Source organism: Falco peregrinus, chromosome 12 (genome assembly GCF_023634155.1).
Source record: "Falco peregrinus isolate bFalPer1 chromosome 12, bFalPer1.pri, whole genome shotgun sequence".
Lineage (NCBI taxonomy): Eukaryota > Metazoa > Chordata > Aves > Falconiformes > Falconidae > Falco > Falco peregrinus.
Genome location: NC_073732.1, coordinates 22,414,849 through 22,430,716, shown reverse-complemented (window position 1 = coordinate 22,430,716; position 15,868 = coordinate 22,414,849). Strand labels below are relative to the sequence as shown.

The following is a 15,868-nucleotide window of genomic DNA, read 5'->3' as shown; positions in this document are numbered from 1 at the left end:
AAATTCCATTTTTAAAAACTGCCGATGTGTAACAAATTACTTTTCTTTGATAAAACTGTATAGATGATGAGCAGACAGCAAATAGGAAGAAGTATGGGACAAAGCATTTAGTTCTTTGTAAGCTTAATACCACGTTTAGGAACACGACGTTAAAAAATTTTCTGTGCAAGGATTACAGGATTAAACCAACCTGTTTTTTGGGTTAGAGAGGCAGGGGGCCAGGATGAATTTGCAAGTAGTTTTTCCTCAACTACTGTGGCAGTCCAGAGGCTAATGCCTAGATTTCCACTCAAACTAGTAGATGACAAGCTGAATTGTGATTCAGCATTACACATGAGTGCTTGGAAACTCTTCATCCAGTTTGAGTTCTACCAGTTTATGGTAGCTCTAATTTATTCAGCAGTTTATTCCTTTTGTTGGTGTTTCCATCAGCTTTGCACTGTAGAAGCTGCTGCTCTTCGCATGGGTGCTGTGATTCCCCATGCTGATTGCCTCTCTTGTGTTTTCTTTGCTTTCCTTTTTTTGTTTTGTGGCTATATGCCATCTTATCCATGTTCAGACAGTGCCGCTGGGCTTCATTACAAAAGGCAGGTACTCTGGACAAGGTGGCCGTTCTGCAGCTTTTGAATGTAGTTCATAGGAAATGACATGGCTGTGTCACAGACAACATCCCTAGCTATAGGGAGTAATTTCCAGCAGGGATTCAGGCCAGCATCATTAGAACATGTGGGACATGTTAGAACATGATTTTGTTATGTTTGAGGGGGGTTTATTGTTTGCTTGTTTGCCTCAGAGAATGAAAAGGGTCAGCTATACGTATGGTAATGGATAATTGGTGTTTGAGAGATATCTGTGGGAAGGCTGGGTATGCACATTTCATTGCATGACAGCTTAGTTGCTCTTCTGCTGCAAGAGCAATTCTACTGGGGTCAAAGGATTTTAAGGACTCCCCATAGCACATCTAACATGAGCAGGGGTTGAACTAGCATGGAGATTTAATACTACTCCAAATTGATGGGCTAGGAGCATCGAAGCCTGTTTTACTTCCCTCCGGTAGTTTCTTTTTTAGTTAGTCACACTAAGAATAAACAACTTAACTTATTTGCTTCTAAAAGCTGTTACTCATGACCCTTCACAAACCAGTTTTCTTGTGGTTAGTGCAAATGTACAAGTCTTCTGCCCTTGAATAGCACTTATCTGAAAGAATGTAGTTAAAAATATAACTGATGGTATATTGTGTACAAAGCAGCTCTTGCTCCTCACTGCCATACAGCCCCATCACTTATGCAGGCTGTTATGATTGATATTCTAAGGCTTCTTGCGCTTCCCTCCTCCTTTTTCTCCCATATTCTATCAGACATCCAGGAAATACAAGGGGGAAATCTCCTCTCCTTATAAATCAGTTTTAGAAATGAAAATGACCAAATTCTGTAAATTTAAAATTTTGAAGGACAGTTTCAATTTAGAAACTGATTAATAAAAATGCCTTGAAAAAAGCATAGGCATGCATGTCAGAGTCTTTCCTCAAATAAATGCACTGCATGTTTCTCTGATAGTAAGTAAATCAGAGTTTTAAAGTTCTTGCCATGATGCAAACCAAGTATTTGATCTTCTGCTGTTCATATGTATTGCACTCTATGTCAGGTGTAATTTCTTGAATTCAATGGAGTATGTTTTCTACCTTCTAAGACTTTTATGGGAATAGCCTGTAATTTATCAGATCCCCATTGTCTGCATTTCTAGCTTTTTGAAGTTTTACTTAGCTTAACCCTTTTCCCAGTCCTGTTTCTTCAATATAGCAATAGTGTCATTCCTTAGACAAGGGCAGTGTTCAAGTTGAATAGGAAAGATGTATTTCTTTTCATCATCCCCATGTGGTCAGCCATTAAACTGGCTGTGTCCTCCATCTTTTACTATCTTAACATAGCACCTTGAGGATTGATCAGCAAAACCCAAAACTTCTTTAGATAGAGTTTTAACACAGAATTATTTTGGATGCTGTCCCTGCATCTCTGTGATGGGAAATATAGAAGCATGATTGAACATTAAGTGCAATATTAAAATATAAAGCGGAAGCCAAACTGGATCTTTGCCCACTTTACCTGTTAAAAATATGCAACTTGGATGAGTGATATAAAAATTAAGGTATGTGTATCTAGGTGGGTTTTTTCTTCACTGAGTCTTGTTCGTGTTACTACTGCATCTTCCAAGTAATCTGTCTTATAGTGCGTAATTGAGAGGACAGTGGCATCTAATTAAATGTGCAGTATGCAAAGTCTTATTTTTCTACTCTAACAATCTGTTTAAGAAATAAGAAGATGTTCTGTCAGTGAAGTCTTCCAGCAGTTTCAATGGCCCTTTCCCCTTGCTTGGTGATTTTACATACTGCCAATTAGTAAAATTAGATGGGAGATCCTTTCAGAGCATCATGATTTTAATTGGAGCTTCAGTAGAAAAGAGTAATTAATAACTTGTAACCTGTCCAGCTAGTAAAGTTGTGTCTCAGCTTAATGAACCATGGGTTTTGCATGTTGCACTGTGAATTGAAAATGCAGTAGTTAAAAACTAGCTACTGTTATTTGTCATTTAATTCTGGTCATTTCATTGAGGTATAATGACAATAGGAGATAGAACTTCTGTAAATTTTTATGAATGTTTAACCTGGAACAGAATATGTAATAGATATATGTATGTATTTTTCTTACATGTTTGAGATATTTTACCTTTGCCTCTGAAATATTGTTTTGTATTGTTTGAATCTTTTTTTTTTTTTTTTTTCCAATGGTCCATATGTATTATGACCTTGAATATAAAATACTGCATGCATTTTTGTGTGTAAGAGGTGGAGAAAAGGGGATGACAAGTATATACAGGCAATCAACATATAAGTGAGAATATCCAAGAAGGTTTTGTTTCATTAATGCATTATGTCCAGGTTTTACTGTGTTAACACCTGAATGGACTTCTAGTAAGCAGTGCTATTATGAATCTGGCATTAGGAAGAGGAAAACTTTGGCCTGAAGTGGTATGGAAGAGGTTGTATGCTAGGCTAAAAACATAGTAATCCAGTATGAATTTTGCTGTACTGTCAGTAGCTGACAGTTAAAGGCCTTTGTAGTCTAATGAACTGTGATGTCATTTACACTAACACAGGCATTGTGTAAAATATAATTTGTTTAATTTGGGGTGTGTATTTAAGGAGTGCAAACTGCTCTATTAAGCTTAAAAATCTCCTGTGCTTAAACATCCTATATGTGCCTGTAGCTAAAGCATGTTTAATCTCTTCTTTTAGGGTTCTGTTACTTTGCCAGACATAGACATATCTTGATATATATATTGCCTTTTATATTTTTTTTTACAATAAAATGGGTGATAAAAGTTATGAAAGAAGATAAATACTTGCTTAATTTACTACTTAAAGTTTTGTTGCCTTGGTATACCCCCTCTCCAGAGAGTCTTGGTTCCTTTTTAATTATTGTTACTTTTGATAGTGACTGGAATTTCCAGGGTTTAATATAAATAATTTCACAGAGATTGGGTATATAATCTTCATGGAACTGACATCAATCGGAAACTTCTGGTGTACAGCATAATTGCTTTGATTCTGGTTTACACAAGAGCCTCTTGCTGCCATGTTGTAGTAAGACAGTAGAAGGGCCTCAGAAACATGTACGTAGTTTCAATGAACACCCTAATACTATTTATTAATGTATGTATCTATGTACAGGAGTGAGGATACAGCCAAGGCACAACTTTCAGTAATGTGAAATACATGCACATGAATACCTTCTGAAGATGAAAACTATGTTTTGAGGCACTTTTGATGTGAAACAGCATGGTGTGCTACAGGTGTTTTTGAAATGTAGACTTTTAAATTATACTAGGATAGCATTGAAAATATGTGATAACGAAGTGAAAAAGAAATCTTAAATACTGTTGTTCAGCTAGTTTGTGTTGTTTTTTTTTACTGATACATTTTAACCATTATGTAACAATTGAAAACCTGAATGCTTATGTAATGTAGTTGAAAACAGAATTAGATCTAATAAAAAAATGACACTTGATTTCCATTGAACCCAGTATTGCGAAGTAAAATGTAACAGAAGGGAACCTATAGTAAATTGAAGAGATCTGGTTGATCCCTGCCCCAGCACTAGAGTTTGATTTATAACATGCTGAAAAACTCTTTTAGATGTATATACAAGTAGTGAAATGCATTTGGAAGTCGCTGTCATTTAAATTAACTTTTCCAGACAGTGTTAGTGCTACTTGTTTTGTGTAAGGATAGAAACTTTCATGACAACAGTCACTTATTACATAGAATTGTAAAACAATATATCCTGTACTGAACTGCATTATTCTTCATAATGTATCATTTGATAAACGAACAAGTTTTTCCATGGGTTAGTGAACAGGTTTTTCACTTTGTTTCTTGAAGTTGGATTTTATGATGTCTAAATCACGGTCCAAGTTTCTGTATCCTTTTCAATCTGTCACACTCTCTCTTGTGATTTCTTGCATGGTTTTCCCCCTTTCCATTAAGGGGTAAGCTCTCCAGATTTTATTAATGCCTTTGCAGTGTGGTGCATTAGCAGGATCTGCCTCTTGTCTACTCAATATCCCATTTTCATTAAACTTGTAGAAATATACTGAGATATTTCCTCCTGTCATGTAAGTCTTCTGTGCCAGTGGTTCAATCATTACTGTGGATCAAGTCACATAAATAGACAAGCATAGAAACCAGACCAAAGAAGTGTTACAGAAGTGGTATTTTATCAGTTAACGGGGCTGGTATTATGCCTTATAAAGCATAGCCTGTACAACTGTAGGGGAGGGATAAAGGGAAGAGAGATGGCTTTCCGCAGGAGAGAAAGGAAGACAAACAGCAATGCTGATACTGTAGCGGTCTGCACATTTAGCAGCATGACTGATTGTAAAAAAGTTTCACAAAGACGAAGAACTGTCTAGACAGTGGCACAGAAAGGTTGTCTGAAGGTTTGGCCATATTGTGGGACCATTTGCAAATATAGTGGGAAAAATTGCTGGTAATGAGAAGCTATTTTAATATGTAATTGGTAGATTGATGGAATCCACAGTTACCACATCAGGTGTGTTGTTGTTTTTTGTTTTTTGTTGGTTGTGGGGGTTTTTTTGTTTGTTTTGTTTTGGTTTTGTTTTTGTTTTTTTTTCCCCGATGTGTTACTAATCATCATTAGTCCTCACTTTTCGGAATATAATATGTTGTGGTGCTCCTCATCTGTTGATCGTGCATTACTATGTTGTAAATTGTTTGTAAAGAGACTATTACTTGGAATCAGCTAAAGGGAGAGAAAAGATGTTGTGGTCATTTAATTGTCTTTAAGCCATTAGGGTCTTGATGAATCAGAGAAGGCTGGGTTTTCGATTTCATTGAGTGACTAGGTTAGGAAGCCCTTTCTTAGCTATCTCTACACTATTACTTGCTGTGATCCAGATGAGACCAAAGCGTGATGTGCTTTTCTGCTCTCTGCCTGGGAGATGGCAGTTCAAACTCAACCCCAGATGTGGCTCCCATGAACAGAACATCAGAACAGTGCTGATGCTGTCAGGCTTTATTTTCAGCTAAAAAGCCAGAGTACTACTTACACAGCTACATGCCTCAATGTGCATGTTTTTAATCCTTTGAGGCTTCATGGTTAGCAGGAAACCTGTCCAATGTGCTCTCTGGACAAGGATGATGCCTGATTACCCAATTGTTCTGCTTTTTGATGCTTGGGAGGTGCAAGGATGGTCTCAGCTGGAAAGAGGAGACCAGGGGAAATGATCTTCAGCAAGGTAGACTTTGCTCTCAGCTGAAAGATAACAATACAGCTTGAGGCCGGTACCTGCTGCATTGCTTCCCTGTTTATGACCAGTCATTTAAGGGCAGCTCTTACTCTTTATGCTGGAGTTTCATACAGAGAGGCTGTAGTCTCTTCTCTTTTGTAGGTTTGTTTCTGTATTCAGATCACTAACATAACCCCCCTGATGAAGCATTCGTTCAGGCACACGCTAGGCTCAGATGAGATACAACACATTAAAGTCAGGTGTGAGAGGTAGTGGCCCCCTGCTTTCCAGCAAAGAGTCGTGCTCAGCTTCCCTATTTTTAACCTAATGTCTATTTGTCAGTAGGTTTGTGGCCAACACCAAACAGTCAAGCTTGGCTCCTGTGTGCAGTGCAGACCTGGTCTCTGTTACCTACGTGTCAATACAAAAGATAAATGTTTTCTCTGCGGCATTCAGAGGTGGTGCAGTTAAATGGTGAAGTACCTTTGAGATTTCCTGTTAGGGCAAAACCAAGTTCTTCAGACTACTGGAGTCTGCCTGTATAAAGAATTGGTTGCGTTTACTCTCCCATATCAGTTATCTTGTTCTTATGTCCACAATGTGTTATTAGTGTGCCCTCTTAATGTATCTAAAGCTATCGATGTTATAGTTACTGTACTTTCTGTTCAAGCAGTACCTTATTATATAAGGAGATCCCTGAGTTAAAATGAAGGATTCCAAAATCACTAGTCACTACTTAAAGATGTGTCTTTTCACTGCTTCAGCCGCATCATCTTTAAAGGGTAATTTAATAGTGCCTTAAGGTGTGTAGAGTTTACAAGGCTGATCTGTCCCCATGTATGTGACAGAGCTTTTTATAAAGCAGCAAGTGTCTCATATGAGATTAAACTGAGTTGGGAATGCTTTTTGGGGTAATTTCATGTACTGGATTGAAAGAGTTAGTGGTTTAAAGTGAGTCTAGAAACTGAAGATTTAAGCAGCCATAAACAATGAAAAGGTTAACAATGGGCATCAGTATCTCTTTTCTTGTCAAGGGTTCTGCTGTTTCCCTTTTATTCTGACATGTCTGCGGCTTTGGGAGAGGGAGGAGGCATACACCTAAAACCATAAGGAGCAGATTCTGTTGTTGGTTGGTTCTACCATCTAAAATAATCCATTGGTTTGAACAGATGTGTACCAGTGTACCTGAAGGGACATAATCTACAATCTTTAGCCATGTAAACAACCTCTTCCTCAGATTCTTTGTGCTAGGGCTCTTTATGGCTGTTAAGGTGTTGACTTATTTAAGATGAAGATGGAAGCAACAGTACTAATTTTTTGTTGGCGTAGTTGTGATGTCACTATTGCAAAGTTGAAAGGCAGCAATTATAGCTGAAATCTGAAAGCTGTTCTGTAACTTCATGTGAACAACACAACTCCTTACTAGAGATTGTAGCCATGGCAGCAGTGGTTGCTGCACTTTGTGAATAACAACCGTGTGGTTACCTTCTCTCAGTGAAACAGGAATTTAATAGTGATTAAGTACAAAGTTTTTAAAACTTTTTTTTAAAAAAACCCAGAAAACACTGCATCTGTATTCTGTATCTTCTATGCTATTAAGATTAGAGATGAATAAAAAGGTACTGGATATGGATGCAGGAAAAGACAATTGTTAATTTAAATTCTGGCTATTACATCATTTAGCTATGATGCATCCTGCTCTTCCTATAGTCTCCCCACCCCCTGGATTTTGTAAATCCTGGCTAAATGTATGCATATGAAAGTGATTTGGAAACAGAACAATACCATAATAAATGAACCTACCATTTTGGAAATGTTTATGCCTCTGTTACATTTAAGGACTGTGATACATTTTTATTCTTTTACATTTTTAACTGTCTGTGCTAGTCACGTTCTGACTCTGCACACTCATCTGAATAGAGTTCTTTCAAAGACACTATCCCTTTTCATCTAGGGTTTGCTTTGAATAAGGTATGTAAGATTACACAGGTGATTCATAGGTTCACTTGCATGTGTTTATCTGAATTCAGACTGCAGTGTTAAAATTTTGGTGAATCACATAATTACATGTTTACTTATAGAAATGGCAAATAGTACGCTGCTATTTTGTTACATTTTTTTCCCCATCTTAATTATCAAGAAAAGCAGAACTAAACATCAGACGCTTTTGAGGCTTAAACCAAATGCCGTATATTCATGTAATTTACATACTTGTAAAGCCACAGAGAACTACACATAAACAATTCTTAAAACCGACAGCTAGGAAATAAATCAAATATATATATGTATGTATACACACAGAAGAAAAATGAAGGGTCTAAAATACAGAAGAAGGACAACTGACCTGAGAAATGGAGGTATAGTAATGAGTTCTCGGGTTCCTAAAGAATCAGATCTGTGTAGTCCAGAAACCTAATGTACTTGCAAGCGTTCCTCAGACCACTTGGAGCTATTTGGAAAGCCATCAGTAGAGCATACTGAATAGAAAGATAATCCTTAAATACCACAATTACTACTGTCTGAAAAATTAATGTAGTTTTGTGTCACTTCTGTAGTCTTCAGTCAATTCCAAATATGCAGAGCATGACACAGAAAAGTCATCTCATTTCATGGGAGTATTTGTGACGTTACAATTTGATTTCATATGATTCAGAATAAAATCCCTTTATTTTTCCATTCTCTATGAAAGAGAAAACCAGATTTTTTTTCAGACAGAATTGATCTATAGGCTCCTGCAAGTGAAGGTGCTTGGATTCTTTTGTCCTTGACTTTGGGGAAGTTACCTGATTTGCTGCCCCAGATCTATAGATTTTTGGAAAGGCTAGTTACCATTACCAACTCAAGCTGTGATGTTCTGATGAGACAGAATAAAAACTGTCTGACAGAAGCCAGACTCTTAAGGTTTGAGCAAGTTGTACTGCGCCTTTTTTTTTTTTTTTTTTTTCTTTTCTTTTAATTCTGTAAACACGTTTTGGTTTTTTTTTTCTTGACTGAAGAGTAACTGTGTCCAGAAATCCTGTGGCAGACTGCACTTATGCATGTCCTTGAAGAGGTAAGTTAAGCGGGAATGTCGTACTGCTAGTAATATGGAAAATACGGAAGATCTACTGAAGATGTTTTAATGAGACTAGTTTCACAACTAAGGCATTTTCAAGGTGTTATGTATATCACATAAAAATATGTTACGGTTGTATGTCTAGCAAGTGTCCAATGAGTTGGGACAAAGGTGGCTCCACTTGTAGCTCTTTGTGTACATTACTGAATGCCAGTGCCTCATCTGAATATAGTCTCCAACACACCAGCCTTGTCTGACTGTCACAATGAAAGAGTTGAAGATGGAACAGTTGCAAATCTCAAATGCAGTTGTAGTGAGTGTTAGCACTGTTTCCTCAACATGCTACATATAATTTAAAAATAAGAATTATTTTTGTCATTAGGCTTTGAATGTGGCTTTTGACAGGAATTTGGGAAACATGACTTGCCTTTAGTGCTTCAGGGTTTGATTTTGTCTTTTCAAAGCATAACTGATGTTTTATATTACAAGCAGTTCGGAGCTGCACCTGTCTTTATTTGCTTTGTGCATAGCATAGTTGGTGAGACCCTGATATGTGACAAAGCCTCTATCTCAACAGTAATTAAAATAAATAATGTGTCCTGACATAGTTGTTGTTAATTGTCACCTATGTTGTTTTGTTCCCTCAGCTTTCTCTGTTAGAAGATGCAGGATTTGGTGGTGTTCTTCTTTACATCGATCCTTGTGACTTACCAAAGACTACAGATCTTGATGATAAAGCTTTTATGGTTTCCTTGAATAGTGGAGGAGATCCATCAACACCTGGTTATGCCAGCATTGGTAAGTACTGTTCAAGGCACATTCAGTTAATGGTCATTTTAATTCTTTGTAGATTCTAAGTATGGGATTTAAAACACTCAACAAAATTCTGCCTGAAAGAGAAACTCAGTAAGAGAACACTGTAATGCTCAAAGGATGGCATTCAATCTCAAAAGTGCTTTACTCTAAACTCTTAGCACAAAGCCTGTACTCTGAATAATTTATTTTGTTGCTTTTTTCTATTTGTGTATACACACACTGAACCATTATTCCGGCCTGCTTATTCCTAACCCATGAAAAAAAAAAAAAAAGCTGTGAAATACTAATTCAGTGGTTTTTGAGCAGGTTCCACGGGCTCTGTCCCAACTGAAAGAAGTATTCTTCCCTTCCTTCTATATTCCAGTTTCATGGTCTTGGTAATGGAAACTTTGGTGCATGGATGCAAGTGCAATGCAATCAGAAATTTATATGGTAAAAGATTTAAGAAAAAATAATGTTCATAGTATCTATGTGCTGTTACCACTTGAATAGAATGTGTTCATTTAGCCTCATCTCAGTTCTGCCTGGCTAGACTTGGTTATCAGTTTGTGCTTCTCTAAAGACATGTGTTGTCGAAGTATGGGAAATAAAGAAATGATTTTAAGGAACTACATAGCCTTTTATAAGTTTAAGGTGTGTTTTGTTTTTTGGTTTTTTTAAAGCAATGCTAACAATAAATAGAAGCAGCAGCATATTTGACTCGTATGTGCTACTTAAATCTCTGTTCTGACAGTTCAGTGAATGTGTGTTCTGCTTCCCTGCTGCCTTTTCAGCTTTACAACCTTTTTTACTATCTAACTATTTGGAAATGTATTAAGCAGCAGTCTATGAGTTTGTGACAAGGCTTCATCAAGAATATTTGGTCTGGTTACTAGCTCAGACATCTAAAGTCTGACTTGAATTGGCACTAAATCAACTGAGGCAACACTGAGATACTTCATGACTAGAATGGCAGAAAATAGAAATATTTGCCTGGTTGTCAAAGAAGGGTGTTAGCTATTCACAGCATGAATGCCTTGACAGCTCAGTGGGAAAGAAATCGCACATTTTCTCAGTGTCTCAGTGTACCTGACCCAGTGTTCTTAAAAAGTGCCCTGGGAGCTACAGAGGTAAATGTAACACTCTTCAAGCTTTATTCTTGCTCATTTCATGGAACTATTTGAAAAACAGTTTGTTGCTATCTGTCTGGCTGACTCCTTGATGTTTTATTTACTCTTCATGAAAAGTAAAGCTAATTAAAACAGATACATCAACATGAAGATGCCATTTCAGTGTCTAAACCTTATGCGTTGGTTTTCCATCAGTAAATTATCTCATTGGCAGTGTGCATTCCAATCTCCAGTTTGAGAAAAAGAAGCTTAATTATATGGAAAGTGGTGATGAAAGTACATTGATTGTTTCTGCTATAACCCTTAGTGTGGTTTGTCTGTGGTTTTAAGTCTCTGAGCAACATTCATAAACAAGAAGAGGCTCTCATTTTCCTAAAATCATTTATATTTTGATCTGGAAAGAGTTCAAAGGAACATGTGAGGAAACTCTTTGTTATGGTTATGTCACTGGAAGGTAGGTCAGATGGAAGTAATTTCTGTGTTTCTGATGATGATTTTCTTCTCTGGAAAATATGAATCAATTTGGTTAGAGGTAACTTATGCCTGGGACGAATACAAATACCTCTGGAGCACAGACTTTTGCCTGAGAGATATGCTTGCGTGTGAGGTAGTTAAACTGACTACAGGTAGAACGTAAGTGCCAGATACCCAGGGTCGCCCCTATCTCTGTGATTCACAGAGTATAACATGCACTACAAGAGATTTTATTGGACGCTCCTGCTTAAGTTATTGGCATATCTTTGATACCATCTGTACTTCACAGATTGCCAAAAGAACTGTTACTATTACAGTCTCAGAGACTGCTCCTACCACCATTCTCCCTTTTACTAAGAAATTCCAGCTGAGTGATCCAAAGTTATGCTTGTATTAGATGAATGAAAGGTACAAAACTTGTATTTTCATGCTACTGCCTATGTTTCTTGCATTCTTTTAGTCTGAAAACAAATTTCTCTGTGGCATCAGAGTATTGAACTACTTCAGTTTTCTTCCTAGGGAAAAAAAAAAAAAACCCACAACAAAAAACCCCCACCAAACCTTCAGGAAATGATAGCATTTACAGGTCTCTTTGCAAAGTTGACAGCATTTTCAAATGGGGTTTATGTAATAATTCAGAGAGAACTTTGGAGTTCTCGTGAGATTTTAGCTCAAATTTCCTAATTCATGAATTCCTCTGCATATGAATCATTTTAGAATGTACAGAAATAGCTTGAGGATGGGTTTGAGATGCCTACTACCTATCAGTTGAACGATTTTTTTTGATCACTGTTTGATAAAAGGAAAAAAAATAATAGTGTGGAAAGGGAAGTGAACAGCACTTATGTAAAAGTTTCGGAAGCCTTGATAATTCTTCTGTTCTTAAGACTCTCCCAATCCTACATCATATCAGTCCTGAAACAATGATACGAGCCTTTCTGAGCATCCGTTCTGTCTTGCTGATACTGATTGCCAAAGACTGGTATCCTCCATTTTCAGAAATCTTTCTTCCCTCTTCCTGATCTTGAAATGAAACAGATCCAATGGGCGGGACTCAAGGAATTAAACACAAGGGACTGAGAAGTTTGAGAGCAAAATGAGACACTTCTGTGGCAAAAATTATCCTGAAAACAGAAGAATAGCAAAAAACTTGAGTGACTTCCCCCACCTATTTCCCCCCCCTTCATTTTGACTTTCTGAATGCTGCACTTCTTTCACCTACCTTTGCTTGGCAGACACATATTAGATTTCTCCATTGCTAGACTTCAGAGCCATTTTAAACCACATTTGTTTCCACACAGAAAATGGCTCAGTAAACAAATATGGATAGAACCTCTTTGTCAATCCTAGTATGCAAATCGAAAAGTGTTATTGTGATAAGCATTAAGAACCCTGCCCCTGAGATAAGGTACCTCATAATAGAATCCCTTTCTGTGCAGTAGTGGAATAGAATTTCATGGAGAATTCAGACAGCATCATAGAAAACACTGTTAGCCTAAAAATGCTGAAATATAACACCTGTAAAATAGAATCTTATGCTATCGGTTGGAGTTTCAAGTGTAATGTTGTTTTAGAGTACTGTTAAGCAAATAGTAAGGCAAAGTGGTATATCTGGAAGTAGTCCATGCTTCAGGTCATTGTTAACAGCTAGCTGGTCATGTGAGCCGTGTTACAGGGATTTGGGTGAATAATCATAGTAGCACGGGGAAAATGCACAGCGTCCCTAGAATTCCGAATAGTGAATATTATTCTGGTAGAGGAATTGACATTACTCCTCAAACATTGCTAATAGGATTTTTTTCAGAGGATTTTTTTTGCAGGAAAGAGGAGGAATTGGTGAGGTGTTGGTCCACTACAGCCACAGCTGAGCCTATCAGCGAAGTTGGTGGTGCCTCTGAAAATGTATTTAAGAAAGGGCAAGAATTCTGAACAGGCAGAGGAATGAAACTTGAGCCTAGAAAAAGGCAGGGTGAAGGTGCTGGTTTGATCTTTTTTGTTTTGTTTCTTACTATCCAGATCTGTTTAAATTGGCAGCTGTTGACACTGTTTTGCCTGCAGAGGTAATTGAAGAGTGATCTCCCTGTTTATCTTGACCAATAAGCTTTTCCATACTGTTGAGCATGGGGAGTGAGACTGTGGCTGGGGATATGTCAGGGAGCAGGCCAAGGTTGACCCACCACACAGTGTTCTTCATGTTTTGATAAATTACAGCAAAAGTTAAAGGACACCAAATATGATTCATAAAATCTTTATTTTTAATTATTTTTTCATAATTTATATATATATTTTTAATAAACTCTAGTCATGTCATTCTTTAGTTGAGCTTAGCCAGTTATTCTGCAGTGAATATAGGGAACTATTGCAACTACTTGGAATATTGGTAAGTACATGCTGTGATGGAAATGTATGCCTGCTTTATTTTTAGTCAGCCCTTTGATTCTGTATGTTTATGTGCTTCCTGCCTCATATCTGAATTTGTCCTTACTGTCCTTTACTTCATATTTTACTCCTCTGAAACAAACAGCTGAGCAGAAGTTAACGGGAAAATAGAACACTGTATAAAAGTTTTAAGCATGCATACCAGTATGCTCTAAAATGTTTTGTTATAGATCATCATGACTTCTTACAAGATGTCCTCAGCTCTGGTTTGTCTGTTTTTTGAAAGAACAAAACACAGTTACAAGGATAGTTCTGTGCTTCTCTTTGCACGCATTTGTTGCAGAAATGATCCCGGGAATATTATTTTTAATGTTTTTTTTCAAAAGCTGTGTTTACTTTCTAAATGAACTACAGAGATAACTTGGTTTAAAATGACTGTCTACATTCAGACTTTTGGCTTTTTCATTTTGTTTTATTTAAGTTTATATTAAGACTGAAGCTGGGGAGAAAGTTTACAATGCCATATTTTGATTTGGGGTTGGGGGGTGTGTGTTTACATATACCCTTGATCATTTTATTTTTTTACTTATGTGTAATTTTAGTGTTTGCCATAAAAAACCTCCCACACTTCATTATCAACTACACTGCTTTATCAGCTATACTGTGTTATTTTCTGTATGAAAAAAAAAATAAAATCTGTGCTAATGATGTAAATCTTGGGAAAATACTGGCTGTTGAATAGTGAGCACTGTAAGTAATAATTTCAGCAGATTTTCAATAATACTTCTAGCACTAAGGGTTCAAAAGGTGTCTGAATCCATGATCTGCCTTTTCATATTTCTCAGGATACAATAAAATAACTAAATTTGTATTTAAGTACCAAATTACATGATCTGAGTTTTTTGGGTTTTGTGGGTTTTAGTTTTCCCTCCTGTCTGTCTTTCAATTGGTGTTGCATGTATTTAATCTGAGAAAATCAGTTGGACATCAAGATATTTTAGGCTCACATGTTTGAGTGTGTGTACTTCTGTATAGTATATCAGAAACAATTTAATCTTCTGTTAAGCTGCCTATAATTTTATCTTGCAGGGAGGAAACAAATTTGAATTGAAAATACAGTGATTTTATCAATTAAAGTATTAGAAGAGGAGGGAAGGAATTACTGCCAATAGTACTGCAATAGTTTGCTAGCAACAATTCTATCATTTTACTCTTGATGCCATGATGAAACATATGGTCAAAACTTTTCTTAATTTCAAACAGAAAATTATAAAGACCAGTGAATTTAAAACAGCAGTGGAATGTACAAGTGGTAAATGCCAAATTATTTGAATAATAAGAAATAACCGCTTCCTATCCAGCAGAACTAGTTCAGTGGAAAACATACTTCCTAGATACATCGTGACATCTTGAAAGCTGGAGAGGACTCCTCAGTATTTTTGACATTTCAGACAAGCTGCTAAACAGCCTTGACTCTCAACAGAACGTTTTCCAGTGAAACTACTTTGTCTCATCCAGCAAAAGTAGCATTTTAAATGGTGTCCAGCTTAAATTTTTGAAGCTACTCACAACTGACTTTAGCATATTTAAATCTTTTGTGCAGTCGTGATTGAAAATAATCCTGCCCATAGCTTTACCGATACAGTGTTTCAGCTCACTATAATTTGTGCAAGTAAGCTAATTTGTTATGTACTTACAGAAGAGCAAACATCACTGTATGCCAGTAAGTCTAGCTGCTGTATTGGAATCTGCTACTACAAAAACACAGGTGCCTGCAGAGTCTGTTTGAAATCAATTGTCTTTGCATGGGCTGAGAATCCAGGACAGGAAGCTTTTTTTATAGCATCAGGAAGTTTCGAGGACCCCCTTGCACTCCCATATGGGAGTGTTAAGAAGCATATGAGACCAAAGACAGATTATTAAAGAAATATTTTACTAGATTTATGTGTTTGTGGATCAGGAAAGGAATTACTTTTGTTTCTTTATTTGCAAAGGTAGCGGGATGAATAGTTGTGCATTTGCTCATCTAGCAATATATAATGATGCATTTTAAGAACCGGTGAAACTCTGAACTGACAGTCAGCTAGAGGCCAGTTTTATGGACCACTTGCTCTGTTGACAGTAATTTGTTACTTAACACCCTTCTCTGTCCATTATTGTGGTTTCTTCCAGTCCTGTATCTTTCACAGCTTTTTTCAGTGGCTTTGTTGTGTTTCAGGTGGGCTGTATT

General features: G+C 36.9%; 1 protein-coding gene across 8 annotated transcripts in view; it reads left to right on the top strand.

Annotated features, from left to right (window-relative positions):
* The window catches only part of NAALADL2 (N-acetylated alpha-linked acidic dipeptidase like 2), a 504,178-nt gene that overhangs the window by 304,825 nt on the left and 183,485 nt on the right, over positions 1-15,868 (top strand). For all 8 annotated transcript variants that reach the window (XM_055817254.1, XM_055817256.1, XM_055817257.1 and 5 more), the window contains one exon: positions 9,508-9,658. In XM_055817254.1, the coding sequence (XP_055673229.1) occupies positions 9,508-9,658 (151 nt within the window). The remainder of the gene's footprint in view (positions 1-9,507; positions 9,659-15,868) is intronic.